At 40.5% G+C, this 19,039-nt stretch overlaps 1 protein-coding gene across 4 annotated transcripts in view; it reads right to left on the bottom strand.

Annotated features, from left to right (window-relative positions):
• Positions 1-19,039, bottom strand: part of ARHGAP21 (Rho GTPase activating protein 21) — a 127,346-nt gene that overhangs the window by 67,918 nt on the left and 40,389 nt on the right. For all 4 annotated transcript variants that reach the window (XM_074574449.1, XM_074574447.1, XM_074574450.1 and 1 more), the window contains one exon: positions 5,551-5,733. In XM_074574449.1, coding sequence (XP_074430550.1) covers positions 5,551-5,733 — 183 coding nt within the window. The remainder of the gene's footprint in view (positions 1-5,550; positions 5,734-19,039) is intronic.

The following is a 19,039-nucleotide window of genomic DNA, read 5'->3' as shown; positions in this document are numbered from 1 at the left end:
ATCTGCACATCTCTGGTTTCCACCCAATCTGTCAAGTGAAAAAACATCTTTAGGACTTTGAATATTAGAGCTTATAGTCTGGAAAATACGAGTCACAGGTAGGGGTGTCTACCTGGTTTGATGCTATAAAACAAAAAAAATATGGAAGTGACAAGTTACCTAATATAGAATTGCCATCATTTATGAGATACTGCAGCGAGTTTGTCAGTTTGTCACCGGGTATGCAAAGCTCTGTTATAAAAGACAGCTGCAAAACATTAGTTTGTCATGGTATCAAGCCAATGAGCTCAGGCCTTTAAAAATAGAATGCTTTATAACACAAATGTTTTGGAATTAACTTTCCCTCCCACATTTACCTCTTACGCATTGCAAGATGTTAGTACGTGCGGCTTCCATACCTAAAGAGGTGGTTTTCTTTTATCAATTACTTGCTTCTCAGACTGATTGAACTTGGAGAACAAACTTCACATGCAGAAAAATCATGCTGCTGACTAACAAATCTTAATAAATATCTGATGTTAAAAGTGTAATTTAACAGAGGTTTTTTGCAATGCTAGCTTAAGAAATCCTCTATACGCTCCTTATTCACTTTAAGGGAAAGGAGGCATGGAAAACAAGGAGGATACATAATGGGTCATTCCTAATGTGCAGCCATTCCCGGTTTGGTGTGTGGCCCCACACAACCACAGCCAAGTACTTCTGCCAAAATGAAATGTGTTAAACCACAATCTCAGGTTCCAAGATCATCTTTCATGTCATCCTTCACACAGGGCTGTTCCTCCCCAACAGACCTACCAATCAACACTTTCTTCCATAACTTCTCTCTATCATAATGTTATTAATTAACTAATTTATAAATAATTACAACGAGAAAGAGTCCGTTAATTTGTCGTTAAATAGCCGGTTTGTGCAGGAACCATGAAAAGATACTAGAATTTAGTACAATATCCTGAATTTGACCTAGACCTGCAGTATTACGTACACATTAAATGTTAAAATTAAAAGAATTAAATATGCTATAAAAATACATATAATATAGTAAAACCATAAATAATATAATTTTAAAATAACATACTGGTACTCAGTATTAAAATATGCAGAGATACTTCCCTGAATTAATTATAACCAATGACATTCAATCATTTTAATGACAGCAAGCAAGGCCTTTTTTCCAGTCAGATGTAAATGTAAATGAAGAAAAAGCTTTGTGGATGCCCCTCATACAGAGTTATGCAGAGAGAGTCACTATCACCTTGTCACTGAGGTATCAAGTTTTATTCTTGCAACTCACCCTGCTTATTCAGGTGTTACACATCTAACTGAGGTGACCCACAGCGCCAGTTAAAGCACTGGTCTAGCTGTCTCACCAGGAATTGTAGTTTCACGTTGACAACAGTGGAAGTCTATGAAAAGCAGACATCAGCTTTGTACGTGTAAGGCTACAAATGGCCTGCAACTAGAGTTTACCCTCAGCTAAACCCTAAGTCTCTTGATCAACGCGACTCCACCTATTTTACTCAAGTTTTGAACAGTTCATTCTTTTCAGAACAGATCAGTAGCATCATTAAAAATAAAATGAAAGTTTAGCACTGTTGGGTTTTTCTCAACAGGGGTTTCTTTTGTTTCAGTGTTGAAGTTCTGCAACATTTAGAGACATTCACGAGATGGACCAGATAGTTAGAATTTCATGTGCCTGATGGTAAACTGGACTTTGTTTCTGCACAAAAGTAACCCTCACTCTGTTAAACTCGTGCTCTGCACTTCTGAATAACGGGAGGAGAAGCCTCACAGCTCCCTCCTTATTGAATAGCAAGGGTAAGGTCTGCCTCCAGTCTGTGAAACATTAAAGTAAGGTGTCACTACATAAATAAATAAATAAAAGTAAAAATCACCTGAAGCACTGAAGATAACTCAAGGCAGCTACTATTAGTTGTTAATACATTAAAAGACAGGTGTGTTTTGGGACTCCCAGTCAGCCAGAGCTTTGAGGCAGATCTGCCTAGACCTCTTCCTTGTAGCCAAGCTCCCCAGGACAACTAAAAAAAGGCTTTTCAACTGAACATAGGTTTTATTAGACTAACAACTAGAACACTACACTTCTTAAAATTTAAATAAAAACCCAACATCCCAAACGCACATAGGCGGAGAACAGATTATTAAAGATTTTTGTAAAATAACATCCACTCTTCTCCACTCAATACATACTTTGAGGTAGAGTTCTTTGCTTCCAAGAAAATTCACCTCAGTGGCTTTCCAAGTTGCAGCCTTCTCTGGCCTTCAGGAAGCTTTTATTCCCACTCCCATGGAATATCCATCTGTGGTGTGACGTTTACCACACCCTGCAGTCTAGGAGCGTTATGTTCTCTATCTTAGAGATACCCACCATTCCCCCATGCAAGGAGCCTTGTCGTCTTCTGCCCAGAGAATTCCACCTGACTTGTCAACAGCTTTTCAAACACACACACAAACTGCAAGCAACAGGAGCAGAACTTTTAACGCAGAAATTCTCACTAGATATTTCTGAACTGGAACCAAGAGTGGCTATTAAAAAAAATAAATCCACAAAGAATGTGGAAAGACTCATTTAAGGAAAGCTCTTTTTAAGATGTTTTTCTCTCTTTACTGTCTCTACCAGTTTGTGTTGACTTGCAGTAAGATTTAGAGATCTTGAAATCTCTAGGTAAGCAAGCCTCTCTTGCAAGAGACTGCTTGCCTAACTTGAAAGCAATCAAAGGAGCTAGAATACAAAATCCTCCCTGGAGTAAAAGACGACCTCTGCACTGATCTAGAGGGAAAGTGACAGCATCAGGTTGACACTTGTGATAACAAAAGGACTGTGGCTCTGAGAAACTAGTAGAGGACTGAGTAACTCTGGCTGTTATGTCAATGGCATCTTTAACTTCCAGCTGTAACTTCTATCTTACATCAGAGGTAATTGCATGTATTCTCAGGTGTGAAGAAGGGACAAGGCTACTACAAGACGTAAGACAGTCAGAAAACCAAATCATAGTTACCATTATTACACTACCTCTAAGGTGTGCAAAATGAAACATCTCCATCTTCCAAGACCCTTACAATTTTGATCAATGAGTAAAGAGAGAGGAATGATACTTGAGCTTAGAATCAGTAACAGGGACTGTTATTAGCTGATAAACAATAGGATCTTTGGTTGAGTAAAAACGTCAGAGAAATCAGATTTGCCTCATATTCAGATTAGGCTGATAATAGGTGAATTTCACGTTTTAGTACCGTAACTTAGGTACACAGACTTCCGTGAAAGTCTGTGAACATCCCAACACAGACTTCCGTGAAAGTCTGTGAAGACCCAGGAGTAATAATTTTGAAGACCTGTTCTTTTTTTCTATCACTTCGTAGACATTAAAAGGAAGAAAAAAAAGAATGTAACAGTTCAGGTTAATTTACAGAAGTACTGACTAGGGCTCTGTCAAATGAACTTTATCACTTTTAGATATAACTGAATCCCTGAATAAAGGTATTACAACTATCCAACATTCTCATCACTCCCTTTCTCAAAAATCAGACAGAAATGGGAATGAATTAACCATATTCTGACATTAACAGAGAAGAAACAGAGGAAAAAAAAAAAAGGCGCTAAGAGATCTCTTGCAGAAAAAGAGGGAGATAAAAACTTCCAGACATGTCTTGAGATTTATAGGTATCAGGCTCACTACGTACTGCTTGGGTCTCTCTCAGAAACCATCGGATGTGAATGAGAGGGAAAGGGCTGACATTTCTTTTTACTTTTTTATATTACTTGCCCTTCCTTGTGCCTGTCTTGTTCTGCATGAGAAAAAGATATCATCCTCCTCAGAGAGATCTAGTGATACATTCCATGAAGAAACTTACCCAGTCAATTCTCAGTTAAGGAGATTCATCCTGCTCATGGTGTTTGTATTTTCACCCTCAGTGTGAACAGGGGTTGTTGTTGGGAGATGCTAGCAAGGGCACGTAATTTGTTCTGCTCACTAAGGCTTCTCCACCCTCCTTCCTTTGCTTCCCATTGGAATTCAACCAGATACTACTCTTGGCTGACTCTATAAGCTGTGTTGAAAGACAGAGATGTGGGGATCACCTGATACTGGTAATAGTCTCACTTCCAGTTAGCTTCAGTGACTCCTTGTCAAAGGGAAAAAATTTGGCCACTCAAGTGCAGGATGAATAGCTGAAGTTAACTGGAAAAATGTGCCACCTCTCTCCTGCAAAGCTTTTGCTACTTCAGAAGAAAACTTATTGCCACCTAGGACAGGTAAAAAAGACAACCTTAATGAAAGTTTCCTGCAGAGACACATGAGTCGATTGGCTATCTGGAAAGAGCGTGAAGCTTCGATACCCGTTCCCCATCCTGATAAGAATCTACTCTTCTGCTTAACTGGAAAAGCAAAAGTGAAAATGAGAGGTGGCATGTTAGATTTTAGGAAGAAATTCTTTACTGAGAGGGTGGTGAGGCACTGGCACAGGTTGCCCAGAGAAGCTGTGGATGCCCCAGCCCTGGAAGTGTTCAAGGCCAGGCTGGATGGGGCTTTGAGCAGCCTGGTCTAGTGGGAGGTGTCCCTGCCCATGGCCGGGGGTTGGAACTAGATGAGCTTTAAGGTCCCTTCCAACCCAAACCATTCTATGATTATGAGAACTTGCATACTTGACGACTTTAAAAGAAGTAAACTTCATCTGAACTCACCAGGAAAAACCCTCTCAATAGTCAAATTTCTATCACTATTAAATGGATTTTTTCTTCAACACCAGGTACTACAGCAACTTTCAAATGGTTCAGTCACATAGGAGAATACATACACCCTTTGAGTAATGCATACCAATTAGCTCCTTAACATTTAGAACTACTTCTTTTATCTTACAATATTTTACAGTTTATTTAAGAAAGTTGTCCTTTAATGTAGGCCTTTATGTATTTTGTATATATTTGTCTCTTGACTAAGAGGGAACAGCGGATTGTTGTTATTTTTCAGCACAAAGAACATATTATAGAAATACAACCCGTCTTTCTAACATACATTAATTTTAAGATACTCAGTTAGAAACTATAGTAAAGTAACTTTTTTCCAGGCTGTTCTTTTTGTATGATGGTATGACAAACTTTAATGGGGGGCGGAGGGGGTAAAAGGCAGGGCGGGGGGAAAGACAGGACAAAACCAATAACAAAAAAGAAAAAACCCAAGCCTCCCACCCTTGAAGTCTACACTTTAAAAGATGTACAGACTAATCACACTGGCTTTGGGTATAAAAATTCTGTACAGAGAAATATTTCCATATTCTGAAATAGCCACCGGTCTTACCCATGGTAACAAGTATTTTTAACTCAGTTGAGATCATACCCAGTCAATTCCATTTTCTTGGAACAGATCAGTGCATGGTTATAAAATGATGCAATAAGTGAGTCCACCCACCTTACACACAAGGGATCTTTCCTCTGTGTAAGACACCTATACATACATTTACTTTCACGCAAGCTGGATTTTTGACCCTAGAAAGTGTAATAAAGCTATATGTAAACGCTTCATCATTAATGTCACTTACTTTAAAAGAAAACTGAACTGCAGATTCTGGAGGGTAAACTATGAAGTGTCTTAAGGTGAAGCCAAAACCCTGAGATGTCCTCCTTAGCACGACAGTTTTGGGACCAGGCCAAGAAAAAGTTTCTTCTTCCTCCGATGGTGATACAGCTTCACTCTGCTCTTTTCCATCTTTATTTTTTGATGCCTGAAATAAAGACATACACAGTAGTAGTAGTGTGGAGAATTTAAAAACAAACAAACATTACTGTGCACTTCAAAATAAAAATTCTCCCCCATAACCAAAATAACTTAATGATCACTAATATTTTCAAAAGAAATGTGTATTGTAAAGTAGCATCCCTTACAGCATTACAGCTCTGGTCATATCACATACAGAATTACTCTTAAATCTTAAATGAAGTTAGATATTAAGAAAGTCAGTGTGCAAGAGTGAACGACTGTACACCGCAAGAAAGGTGTACAGCTTGCATGCTTTATTTGCTTTCTACTTCAGATACAAAGGTGGGTCTTCTGGACCCCATTTACGGGTCCACATAGCTCACACACATACGCACAAAACCAAATCCTCTTTTCCTCACTTATAACACATGCATGCTTTTCTCAACTAGTATCTCCTCACTTAACAAGTAAAACACAGTTGGACATACACAGTGTTAGCAACATTAGCCTTCTTCAGCAAGAGACTTCTCCTCTAGTCATGTCTTTGCCTTCACTTTTGTTTTTTCCACCCTTAGCTACTTTCTCTGAACATTTCAGTATGCAAATTCTGAATACACAAGTAAAAGGGTCTAGTTTCCTTTTACAGTCCTACTGCAATCCCTCCTCTCATGCAGAAATAAGACATCTTGCGTTTTTTTTCTTAAGGGTAATATTATATGCCTGTGACTCAAAAACATTGTAAAAAGATTTATCTTCTCAGCCTTATATGAAATCTTCCATTTCAATTTTCAAAGTGAGTGCCACACCACACACAACATTTCAAATCAAAGGCAGAAGACATACAAAGAAAGCATGCAAAACCCTATGACCCTCCTTTAAATATTCTAGTTCAACGATGCGTGAAACAAATTTAGATACCAGAGCCTATAGCCTATTCAAAGGGTATTCAAACAGAAATAATAGTCGTCTTGTCTTTCTGTAGCTCTGCTGCTGTGGCTCAGCAACTGGCTGATACGTGTCAGAATTTACTGCTTGTTTTTCTTCCTGAGCTGCTCCAAAATAATCCCTTTTGATTCAGCCTTACAGCTGGGATCTCGAACTGCAGTGCTTATCAGCAAGGTGGGCCCAGACAACTCCAATCAACATCTTCAGAGAGACAAAGCATTTCCACTCGAACCACAATGACAGCAACACTTAAGGAAAATGTTGCAGCTGCTTGGTGAGACAGTTAACCCACTAGAACAGACCAACATTCTGCATTAAGGTAAGTAAAACACGATGCATTTCTACACAGATGCTACGGTTTGGGAACCCCACATCTAGGTACATCCAACTGGGAGGACAAGGAAATACTAGCCATTGCTTAAAGACCAGCCTCCCTACCTCCAACAACCCTGTTTTTCAGCAAGGGAAAACACACAAATACAGAAGGGTCTCAGTGCTACAGCCAAGCCAAGAAAATGGAGCCACTTCTGGAATCAGAAAAGGCAGAGAATCCAGCGCAGCCCAACAGGACTCCTCCTCTGAACAGCCTGCAAGGATTATCAGCAGATTTTGGAAAGAACAATAATTAAATAACAAGGACTCGATCTCAGCCTCGTCTGTCCTCATCTATCATCTTCATTCACGTTTTAAAGTGTTAGTGTGAAACCGAAATGACTGTGCAATTAGATGACTAACGAATGAAAAATGAGTGAGAACTATGGAACTGCCAAGATGAGTGGCTTTAGTTTAAAATTCAAGCAATGCAAAGATTAAGGTAAAAATCCCATCATCCTTTAGCCTAAGGATGGGGTTTGTTACTGAGGTGTGTTGAGCTTCCAAACATGACAGCATTTTTTCAGTTCTGCACAAAGAAATGTCCCTTCTCAGTCTTTCAATCTCATGACATGAGCAGAAACCGGAGCCAGTAAGAACATTTTGATCCTAGTAAACTGGCAAAAGAAACAGCTCCTAATAAAACAAATATCACTGGCTTCTCAAAAAATGACAGTGATTTCCTCCATTAAGTGACGGGCAGCAATCCATCTATTTAACATTCCCTTGCAATCTTTTGTTTCTTCTCTGGAATTTTTATAGGCAATGCTTGATGCAGAAGTTCTGAACAGTTGTAAACAACCACAGGTATCACACAAAGTCAAAACTTTAATAAGCAAATACCTACTGTTATAGATATGTAAACAGCAAGCTTACATGTAGCACTGAAAAACAGAAGTCAACAACGTGCTTCTATTTTTTTTTCCTGACAAAAATCTCCCTAATCAGCCCCAAAAGTAGTTTCAGTATGTATAACAACTGATCACTGAGGTTTACATATAGAAGTACTATAACCTGAGTTCAAAATACAGTCATACAGAGAACTTCACTAGGTCTGAGAAACGGGAGATGCGGCATTTGATTACAGAGAAGAGAACCTCTATTTTCCTTGTAATTTCATGTGAACTTTTAGCATTCATAGAAGTTGCCGTACTAACAGCTATTCATAAACAACGGTATTCCCTACTCAAACCATCACTTCTTGAAAGAGCACGCGAGAAGTGAAAGATTGTCTCCATGCCATCCTTGGACCTCCATGAGGTCTGCCAACAGGGCAACAGAAAAAGCCAATATTAATAATAAATGTGAGATGTTCAGTAACATCAACTTTCAGCCACTACTATGCACAAGAAAGAATCTGAATTGTAAAGAAAAAGAGAGTCAACATCTGCTGAGTAACCCCGTGACATGTCCAACCACAACACATCCACCAGAATACCCCTTGCCAGAGAAGGCTTTAAAAAGGAACAAGAAAAGTTTTCAAAAACACAAACAAAACAAGGATGCAAGACAGCAAGCAAGAACCAGATGATGTTTAGCATAGGCAAGAATATGTTACTGAAGGCAGAGTTCCTACATGGTTTTCCTTGCGAGCCAAAAATGATAGTAATCAAGTTACGAATACATAAATATCTCATATCCTTGAGGTTATTTGTCTTTGCATTTTGAGAGAATGAAAAGTGAATGCTTTATTTTCTTTTCATTTCATACAAAATCCAACAAACCAGAGATTATTTAGCCATATTCCTTACCAAAGATCTGTATGCTTGTTTCTCTATAGATTAAATGCTCAAAATTGAAGTCAGAATGCATTCTATCGAGTTCAAGGACTGAAGAATCCCAGGCTACTAAAAATTATTCAAGCATCATTTCCCTCAGGATTTCTTCATACAAGGTTTCTGCACAAAGTATCTCAAAGCATCATTTCCTGTTAAATGCAATTACAAGGACATACAACAGATGCTTACGTGCATTGTAAAATGCATGCTTTGTTTCTAATACTGTATTTAACCCTTTTTTCTGAGCAATAAAAAGCATCCATGAAAAATCAGATGGCACCTTAAAGAACTACACGAATCACCAGGAGCTTAAGACACAGTAAGAATTATGTAAAATCAGTAAATCACATTGATGTTTGTAAAGGATAGTACTTCTAACTAAAAGTAAATTCCAAACCTATAATTTCCCATTACATCAGTCCAAAGAAAATTTTTAAAAGGCAAACACACCCAAACCTGCACACTCTCCAAAGCCCGCTTGATTTTTCATCTTCTGAACAATTTAAAGACAGATCTATATGGAACAATCCTTAAGTGACAGTCATAGGTAATAGCAATACAAGATATCAAAAAAGAATTGTCTTCTTGACTGTCTGAACAGACAAATAGGTATACTCTGACTTCTGAATACTGTCTTTATTGATGAATAATAGTGAACAAGAAATAATTGATATATTGCACTACTCATCCTTGAAAAACCATTCAGGGCATTTTAAAGTTGGTGTGAGTAATCAGTTTTCATCTGTATTTCATCTTTGTGTTCAGTACACAAGTTCAAAATTATTTCTAAAGATGCTTAGGACTGGCATCCAGATTTGCTCTATGCTGTTTTTTAAACTTTGTTTTGCCTTTTTTTAACCACATAGAGCACTTCACAAATGAAAAAAAGTCTCATTGTAAGCATGTTACTCAAACTACATTTTCTGGAGCCTAAATCTGTGTTTTATAAATAAACAAACAAGCAAACAAAACACACCAGAACAACCAGGGGACTTACCTATCAATAACTCAATAAGAGTATGGAGACAGCCTGTGCTGAACAGGGCCTGCTTCAGCTGCATTAACAATGTTAAAATTTTAGCAAGTCTACCAAGACATGTGATAACCCGAAATAGCTAGACAGATATATACTGATAAGAATATAGACTGATACTACTTCAACAGCCATCACATCATTTATTTTTTTTAGTCACTACTGACGTAAGACAGATGAAAAAGGATCGTGAAAACTGTTATTAATCCGTAAAATCATCCTGGGACACCAAAAGGATATTCCAAATACTATACTAACTGCTGGGCTCGCTTGAAAACAGTGATATTACTGGCATCAGGTCGTTTATTTTCCCTAGGTTTTGTACCCAAGTAGTTATCACTTAGCTAACTGCCCTGTTAAATCTGCAATTTCAGAGAAAAAAGGCTTTTCTAGAACAGTTTCATCTTATTTTATGTGACACAGTATAAGTAACTTTAAAAAGGTAACAGAGAAAAGAAAAAGGTCTTCTGGCTAAGGCTACAGAATAGGAGAAAAAAACCCATGTCTATATGGGCAAGAAAACATTACCCACAGAACAAGGGCAGGTTTCACTGCAAGTCAGTCTTTCTTTCTTTAATAACCAGGTTCTTCCACAAATGATTTTCAAATAAAGTTCTAATAAGCCACTGACCCTTTCAGTCTCAACCATACAGAGCGCTTCAGATCACTTTGCTAGAAGCCGACAAAAAATCAAATGAAGCAATAATAAGTATAACCCTCAAAAAAACCCCTTCTGCTTTTTTGGTACAGCTATCTGATCAGAAACAATGAAGCAAAGAAACATGTTATGCCTAGAGGACAGCATATCCCTTCAACCCTTATCATTTTCTCCTCTGGTCACAGACCTGGACTCCTGCACAACAGTGAACTCAGAGTAAAAGTTCAATCCATTGGAGAACACACAGACCCTGGTCCTCCAATATGATAGAAAACAAACATAAATCCTCCAACACACACAGCTCTTCCATGTTCTTAGAACATGTAACACCTCCTCTAAGAAGCAACCGAGAAAGAGAGTTGAGACAACCAAAGAAAAGGTAATACATCTCAAAGAAAGGTTGTATAATCTCTACCTTCACCTGCGGTATAGGGAGGTACTTCCAGCACACAGAGAAAGCCAGCCAATGTTTTATGTCAGTAGCACCTCAGAAGCAGGATTACTCACACAAGGTGCAAAAGGAGTCTTTCCCTTTCAGTTCTCCTCAAGCTCATATATCAAAGATTTCAAGGGAGATAGGTCACATTTATAGAGATAAATACTACTATCACATACTGAAATGGTTTCCAGCCATGGTGAGATAAGACATTTCTAATGTCTTTAAATCAAACTGGAATGTGCAAACAGCATCTTAAGCAGAAGTCATTTCCAGATGAAGAAAAATAATCACTGATACAAAGGTAACACCTTAAGCAAATCCACCCTCCAGATATCCAGGACATACCTTTGTCTTCAAAACAAACAAATGAGTTCCATCACTTTCAACCTCAGCAACTCCACGGGACTTCTCTCTGTCCACCCCACCACCCCCAACAAGACATTAGACAGCCTTAAGTGTACACAAAGCCTCTGCCTTAAATATGGCTTTTTCTCTGACTCTCTTGTGTAGGCATAGTCCTCTCAAACTAAATTCTCATTATGTTCAAACCCTGCCATTAAGCATTCTTGTGACTTCTACTTTAATCAGAAAAAAAAATAATCTTTTTCTTGTCTACCTTTTAGAAATACCAACATTACTTGGGCATGGGTAACTATAGTCACCTCCTGCCTATATGTTAAACTGAACTGTATGAAGTAGAAATAAATAACTATAATGTTAAAAATAAAAGCCTCCCTCTATCCGATAATGAGTTTGACTCAGTATACAATTTACATGCAATACAGGTTCACAGTATACACCAAACACCAGTATATACAATACATTTATATAACTGCTGACATTTACTGTGTGCTGACAGGTACTTTTTATTAACAGCACTTCCCTAGAACTAGACGGGACTGTAACATGGCAGACTGGAGTGAAAGTAGTTCAGGATAAATGAGCCTTTACCTACAGGAGTGACTCTGTAAGAGCACGTCTTGAACAGAAGGACTGGGCAGTTTTGAGACACAGAAACATACTGAAGCACATGCGAGGAAAGTTTTTGCTACCTCAAAATATCTATTCCTATATTCTTTTGCAGAATTGGCCACAGGGAAACGGACACCCCTGAACAGACCCTGCTGGACCTACTGACTGGTAGCAAGACTCTCAGAGTGGGAAACAGAAGATACCTGTCTCCATCCTGTCCACTTCGGTGCTACGTATTTAAGAAAGCTTCAGGAAGGACTCAGCTGCTCAGTGAGAGTAACTGCTAAGCCTGTTTTCAGTAGGTATCAAGTGCAGGCTGCCTTGCCATGAAGCACCTGAAACTGGAAATGAAGATGTAAACAAGCCCTCAAAGCTTAAAAAAAAAAAAATCAAACAGATGCAGAACCACTCTCACCACAAGAGAAAGCTGAGATGTGGAGATAAACAGAGGAGTCCTTACATGTACAACCATCAGTAGATGGCATTCACAAAGGCAGACAAAACTGGTCCAGTCAAGGCCCTCTCTCTAGGGCCACTGCTAACAACAGAAGACAGTCTGCTTTTGGAATTGGGAGGCACAGCTCTTCTTCCATGCAGCAGCTCTTCATGAAGGCAGGAAAAAAGAAGAAGAAGAGGAGGAGAAGAGGAGGAGAAGAGGAGGAGAAGAGGAGGAGAAGAGGAGGAGAAGAGGAGGAGAAGAGGAGGAGAAGAGGAGGAGAGGAGGAGGAGAGGAGGAGGAGAGGAGGAGGAGAGGAGGAGGAGAGGAGGAGGAGAGGAGGAGGAGAGGAGGAGGAGAGGAGGAGGAGAGGAGGAGGAGAGGAGGAGGAGAGGAGGAGGAGAGGAGGAGGAGAGGAGGAGGAGAGGAGGAGGAGAGGAGGAGGAGAGGAGGAGGAGAGGAGGAGGAGAGGAGGAGGAGAGGAGGAGGAGAGGAGGAGGAGAGGAGGAGGAGAGGAGGAGGAGAGGAGGAGGAGAGGAGGAGGAGAGGAGGAGGAGAGGAGGAGGAGAGGAGGAGGAGAGGAGGAGGAGAGGAGGAGGAGAGGAGGAGGAGAGGAGGAGGAGAGGAGGAGGAGAGGAGGAGGAGAGGAGGAGGAGAGGAGGAGGAGAGGAGGAGGAGAGGAGGAGGAGAGGAGGAGGAGAGGAGGAGGAGAGGAGGAGGAGAGGAGGAGGAGAGGAGGAGGAGAGGAGGAGGAGAGGAGGAGGAGAGGAGGAGGAGAGGAGGAGGAGAGGAGGAGGAGAGGAGGAGGAGAGGAGGAGGAGAGGAGGAGGAGAGGAGGAGGAGAGGAGGAGGAGAGGAGGAGGAGAGGAGGAGGAGAGGAGGAGGAGAGGAGGAGGAGAGGAGGAGGAGAGGAGGAGGAGAGGAGGAGGAGAGGAGGAGGAGAGGAGGAGGAGAGGAGAGGAGGAGAGGAGGAGAGGAGGAGAGGAGAAGAAGAGAAGAAGAGAAGAGGAAGAGAAGAGGAAGAGAAGAGAAGAGAAGAGAAGAGAAGAGAAGAGAAGAGAAGAGAAGAGAAGAGAAGAGAAGAGAAGAGAAGAGAAGAGAAGAGAAGAGAAGAGAAGAGAAGAGAAGAGAAGAGAAGAGAAGAGAAGAGAAGAGAAGAGAAGAGAAGAGAAGAGAAGAGAAGAGAAGAGCCAGTCTCCAGAGGAAGACTTCATATCTGAAACTCAGGGAACATGTCAGCTCTTGAGAGTCATCAGGGGATCCCATTCATCTCCTATGGGGCGGGTGGTAGGCATACACGAAGCGCAGGATATTTGCTGACACTCCCCAACACTAACATTTCTCCGGAGGTGCAGCTGAGGGGGATGCAGTAACTGGAAAGGATAATAAAGGCAAACTGAAGAACTCAACTAGCTCTCCAGAACAAGATCCAAATTCTTTACCACTCCAGATGGGAAGTTACTACATGCTTTCAGTGTCAAACAGGAAAACAGAAATAAATTATTAGTGATTGCCATAGACTAAGGGCAAGGATGGGCAATGCCATTTCTCACATTTGTTGCTCCCCTTGGCTGTGCAGGCGGTCCCTGAACAGCCACCAGCTGCAGTGAGGCAGCCTCTGTGAACAGCTGTGCATCATTCAGCCCTCTAACGGGACTTGCCCATAGCCCTGACGAGCCGATGGAGAAAGGGCAGGACAATGGAGCAACCGTGGGTGTCTTCCTCACAGAAGCCCACTTTTTATCAGTTTGCTGCACTGTTATGGCACTAAGCCTAGGCGGCCGCAGCAACAGGTCCTTTTGGGGGGGACTAACTGAAGTTAATTCAGGTGTTTCCTAGGAGGTGGTCCTAGCAGCAAACCTGCCACTTTCTTTTAGGAGTGCGAATCCCACCCTGATGGAATATAAACCTGGAATATTCTTTTAATTCAATAATGAAGGCAGTGTCTGCCTGCAGCAGAGATCAGTGAGCACGTAAACACAGACTTTGAAACGCATCTCAGAACTGAATAATCCAGTTGAATAAAATACCTAAACGATGTCCTCAAACCAAGGCCAGGTGAGGAGAAAGGCTCAAGAAAGCGATACAGGACTACTCAAATATATGAAGTAAGTGGGAAATCTGCAACCTTTCAAAAACAAAGCGCCTGTGCCAGCACGGCAGATGGCTAGGAGGCACAGGAAAGGAGACATCCATTGCTGCCATGCACCACACAGGCTACAGAGCTGGCCTGGGGATGGGAGGAGGAGGACAGAGGGACATGTGTTTCTGTGTGGTTTTATAACTACTGTTGTGGTAAACACAATCATTCAAAGGAAAAATGGTATTTTCAAGATAAAGGATTTCAGTTCTTGAAAACGTCGAAGTGCACAGAAAATAAGTAATAAAAACTTCCACACATGCTGCTTATTACACAGCTTAAACTTTCCTTAATGTGCTCTACTGTTCACAAAAGGCCACTCTGCAACACACAGCAACTGGTGCTCACCTCAGCCTCATCACTACTCCGCAAGACCTGAAAAGCAAAGCCGAAGGCTATCTACAGCAACTTTTATTTTCCTCCCTCACCTTAAAATGCTCTCACATTTATATTGCATTTTTCCCCCGAGCTCAAATACAGAAAAGCAAGAAGGGTTAGAGGAAGCCTATCCCTGAAAAACCTCCATCTTCTTGATTTGAAATCAAGTCTCTCCATCACAAATAACTAGCTTTACGCTGCCACACCACTCAAAGATTTAGCGACATGTGACAGTCTGAAATAGGATGATCTCAAAATGTTGCTTCCATGTGTCTGATCAACTGAAAATTAGTTTACCTAGCTCTGCATTAAACGCAGTGACGCAACTGGCTCTGTAAACTGAGCCCCGCTAGACGTACTTGCTCAAATGGAAGGAGCATGCAGCTTTCCAGGCCAGGGGAGATCCAGAAACAGTTTTTCTCCTTTGAAGCAGGGAGAATCTCAACGTACTAAGTCTGGCGAGACTTGAAATAGCCTTTTACACAGAGCAGGCTCTGGTCTTCTTATACTGTAGTTCTGGTAACCTGGACTTTTTGCATTATGCTCTTAACTTCACCAAGAGCAAGATCAGGTCTGGCACGACTAGTGCGCCACTACAGCTCAAACAGGGCTTCTCCAGTCAGCACCTAATCCCCGAATCATCCAGATGTAACTGACTTACCAGATCTCCCTTTCAACACTACATACTAGCAAGTTTAGCATTCTTCAACTCATTAAAATGATCCCAATCTACCATATATCTATTTTGGTTTTATACACATATATACACACAAAAAAAAGTATACTGTATTTTGTGTGCATGCACATATACATACATACATTTGTAGTAGCAAGTCCACATCCAAAAGCTGTACTACTTTATCAAGATTCTTTCCATAGCTACATTAGATCTGAAACACAGATCTGAACTGCACTTCAGTTTAGATCATGCCTTGTACTTCCACAGAGTAACAGCCAGTTTCAAGCAACAGCACCAAGAAACAGAGTAAAAAGTACTGGGACTTCATAGGACAGAGATGCACACTATTTTCACCGTGTGTTTGTGTTTATGAACTGTGTGCTTTTTATTGTAAATACTAAATGCAAGTTGTAGTATTAAATTTAGTCAGAAAAACATTTAAAAACAAAAAAGAAATTGAGAGCTTCCTTGTTTTCTTATAGGCTCATTAGCAAAAGCCTCCCCTCTTAACAGCTACATCCTTAAACTGGAAAGAAAGGAAACATCTGCAGGGCTGGTAGCATAACAGCAAAATGTCATGTGATCTTAATTTAGCTAAATTGAAGCGTTTCCTACTCTGCTTGTTCTGTCGTTGCTTGTTAAGAATAGGAAATGCTTTGTCCTCACCTTACAGTCTAATCTGGAAATATCAGAGACAGGAGACAAGAAAGCATGCTCCTACCCCTCAGCATTGAAGCAGTGTTTGAGGTTACTCCATGCATGATAAAAGAACCTTCCCAGCAGTCTGACAGAGTGTTACAGTGATTTGCATAGTCACCGTCTGTCGAGGGCTGCCTTACACTGCTGCTTTCAGCCTATGGGAACTTTTGATAGACCCAAGAATATGAGCCACCCCATGACCCACTCTGCTTCCTACAAATGCAGAGAGAACAATAAGGAACACCGCCAATGTCCTCAGCTAAGTACGCTACTGGAAAAATAGACATGAGTTACAACAAAGTTGCTTTCTAGACTAACATGGACTTTATCAAACACACAACATACCAGATAGCTTCCACTACACTCTCACCAGACTATTATAACATACTTATTTACAGACAAAATAGTTTTGCAGAAGCCATTAAGGAAAGCAAAATCACCGCACAGTGTAAAACATGACCTGCACAGACCCCCTTTCAATAACCAGATGCAGCACAGCTTTAAACTACTGTCAGCTCTGAAACTGCCTACACATTTCCTTCAGTTCATACTGCTTCTCTCCACCACAGCCAGAGGCTATGTCTTGGCTTAAAAAATTATCAGTTCTACAAGGGACGTAGTTTAAGTTGGCCAAACCACCCAAGAGAGCATCCGCTTTTCCACAGCAGGCCCCTGGGCTCAGACTAGACTATTCCATGCTGCGGCTACAACGCTGAGGCTTTACTTTATGGGCTCAGCAATGGGACAGAAACACACCTTACACCTGCTCTCTATCGAATGGAGGTATGAAGCTTCTCTTACTGAAGCTGCTGAACTTTTCAACATGAACAGAATATGCTCATTCCTGTTATAAAAACAAGAAAATAGAATAGTTTAGAGACTAGCCGCCCCACTTCACCTGCGTAAATGCATCATCGTACCTGCTGATAATTCAAGCTGTTAAGACTTAAGATCATTCAATTCTGCAACACTGCAGCTTTACTTAAGATTTTTTCATGTACAACAGAAATGTCTCTGATCTGCCCAAAGCCAAAAGGAAGCCTTTGGGAGATCGGGGAATTGACCTTCAATATCAAAATCCAAACAGTCATCCTGAAAACATGATTATGGCAAGTGAGTCGTTATTTCAGAGTCCGACTATTTGCAAAAGATTTACCTAGACACATGGGGAGAGTTTTAAGAACTGACTTGAGAGAAGAACTATTTGTATCAAGCCTAAACTTCTTCGGAAGTTTAACATAGACAATATGGCTCAAAACACCACAAAACATTTAAGACAAATGCTTCAGGATACTTTACATCCCCACGTTACACTGCTTCTCTCTCAAAAATAATGTCTAAATATACAACTCGCGCTACTCAGTGTGAAAGCTTTCCAATATAGAGACTATTAATAAATTCGTGCAGACAAACCCACCACTTAAATATAATCCTAGTTCTGTATTTCAAGATATTTAATTTGAAAGTACTATATAACGTGCAAACTGATGTACTGCAAGTTTTAAAAGTCTGAAAACTCCGAAGTGAAAAGGCTTGGGGTTTATACCACCCCCCCAAAAAAATTAAAAAATAGTTAGCATACACAGATGCAAAGCCACATATCCAGACATCCAAGTCAACAAAATTTAGGGGTTTGAAATAATTTATCAATTGTGCCTATACAACAGAGGAAGAAAAGCAGCTTTTTCAGTGAAGAACTTCATTTACAAAGATATCAATGCACAGGAAGATGCTTAAAAAAGGACTGTAAAGTCACTGACCTGAAAAAAAATCTTAAATCTTTATGCCTGGAGATGAGATATCACTAAGAGGATAAAGAGGAGAAAGTGGTCTACAGGATTTTCAGTTTAGCTGCAAATCCAGAAGCTTTTGAACGCTGACTTATGATGTGATCATATGTGACCTGTGTGTTTCCTCACAGTTTGCACTGAAAATGTCAGCAAGAGTAGATGATACAGATGACTAAATCTACATTTGGTACCTCTGTCTGGAGATTGAGGTGAGGGGAGAGAAGAAATCTATTTTAACACAAGTCTGTTTGCTTATTTAAGAACTACTTGTCTTTGCATGCCTATTACTATGACTTGAATTGCTCACTGTTGCCGAGTTACTTCCCTGTACTTCTGAACATTACAGAATGTTTCTCCAGCAATTTGAATTCCCACAATGAGTAAAGCCACCAGCTATTTCCTGCGATGATTTTACACCTTTTACTCAATAAAACTCAAAACATCACACCCTGCACTGCTATGAGACGAGATTTTTATCATAGTCCCTCCCTCCTCAAGGCAGCAGATCAACAGAAATAAGAGCACAGTTAGATAACATAAATATCACATTTCAAAACCATTATCAGCTACAAATATCTCAGGAGGAATGCAGACACCTTTGTTGTTTCATCCTTCAAGTGACACATTTGGAAGACCGAGAAGCTTTTTTTCATGTTATCGGGGATCCTCCAAAGGAAGGGAAATAGCTGCAGTGCAGCAGCTGCTGCAGTACTGCTGCGTCCTGGGGCTTGAAGGCAATGTGGGAGCCGGGCCTGCACTGCAACATCTCATTCTCATGTACTGCCTCACAGAAAACATAGCCCGCAATAACGAACTCAAGTTAAAAACAGTAGAAATAAGAGATCTTGGCTGCTGTAATGTCACAACATACTAACTTACTTCCACATACATCAATATAGTCTTTTGATGAGAAGGTCCCTCCAAGCCGAACAACTTCAATGGTCAGGCCCATCCTATGCAATGATATCTGACCAAGTTTACAGAACTTTGCAGAATACCCATCTCTGGTTGA

This window comes from Larus michahellis, chromosome 2, assembly GCF_964199755.1.
Source record: "Larus michahellis chromosome 2, bLarMic1.1, whole genome shotgun sequence".
NCBI classification, from domain to species: domain Eukaryota; kingdom Metazoa; phylum Chordata; class Aves; order Charadriiformes; family Laridae; genus Larus; species Larus michahellis.
The sequence above is the reverse complement of the archived record's forward strand: the minus strand, read 5'-3'. Positions and strand labels throughout refer to the sequence as shown.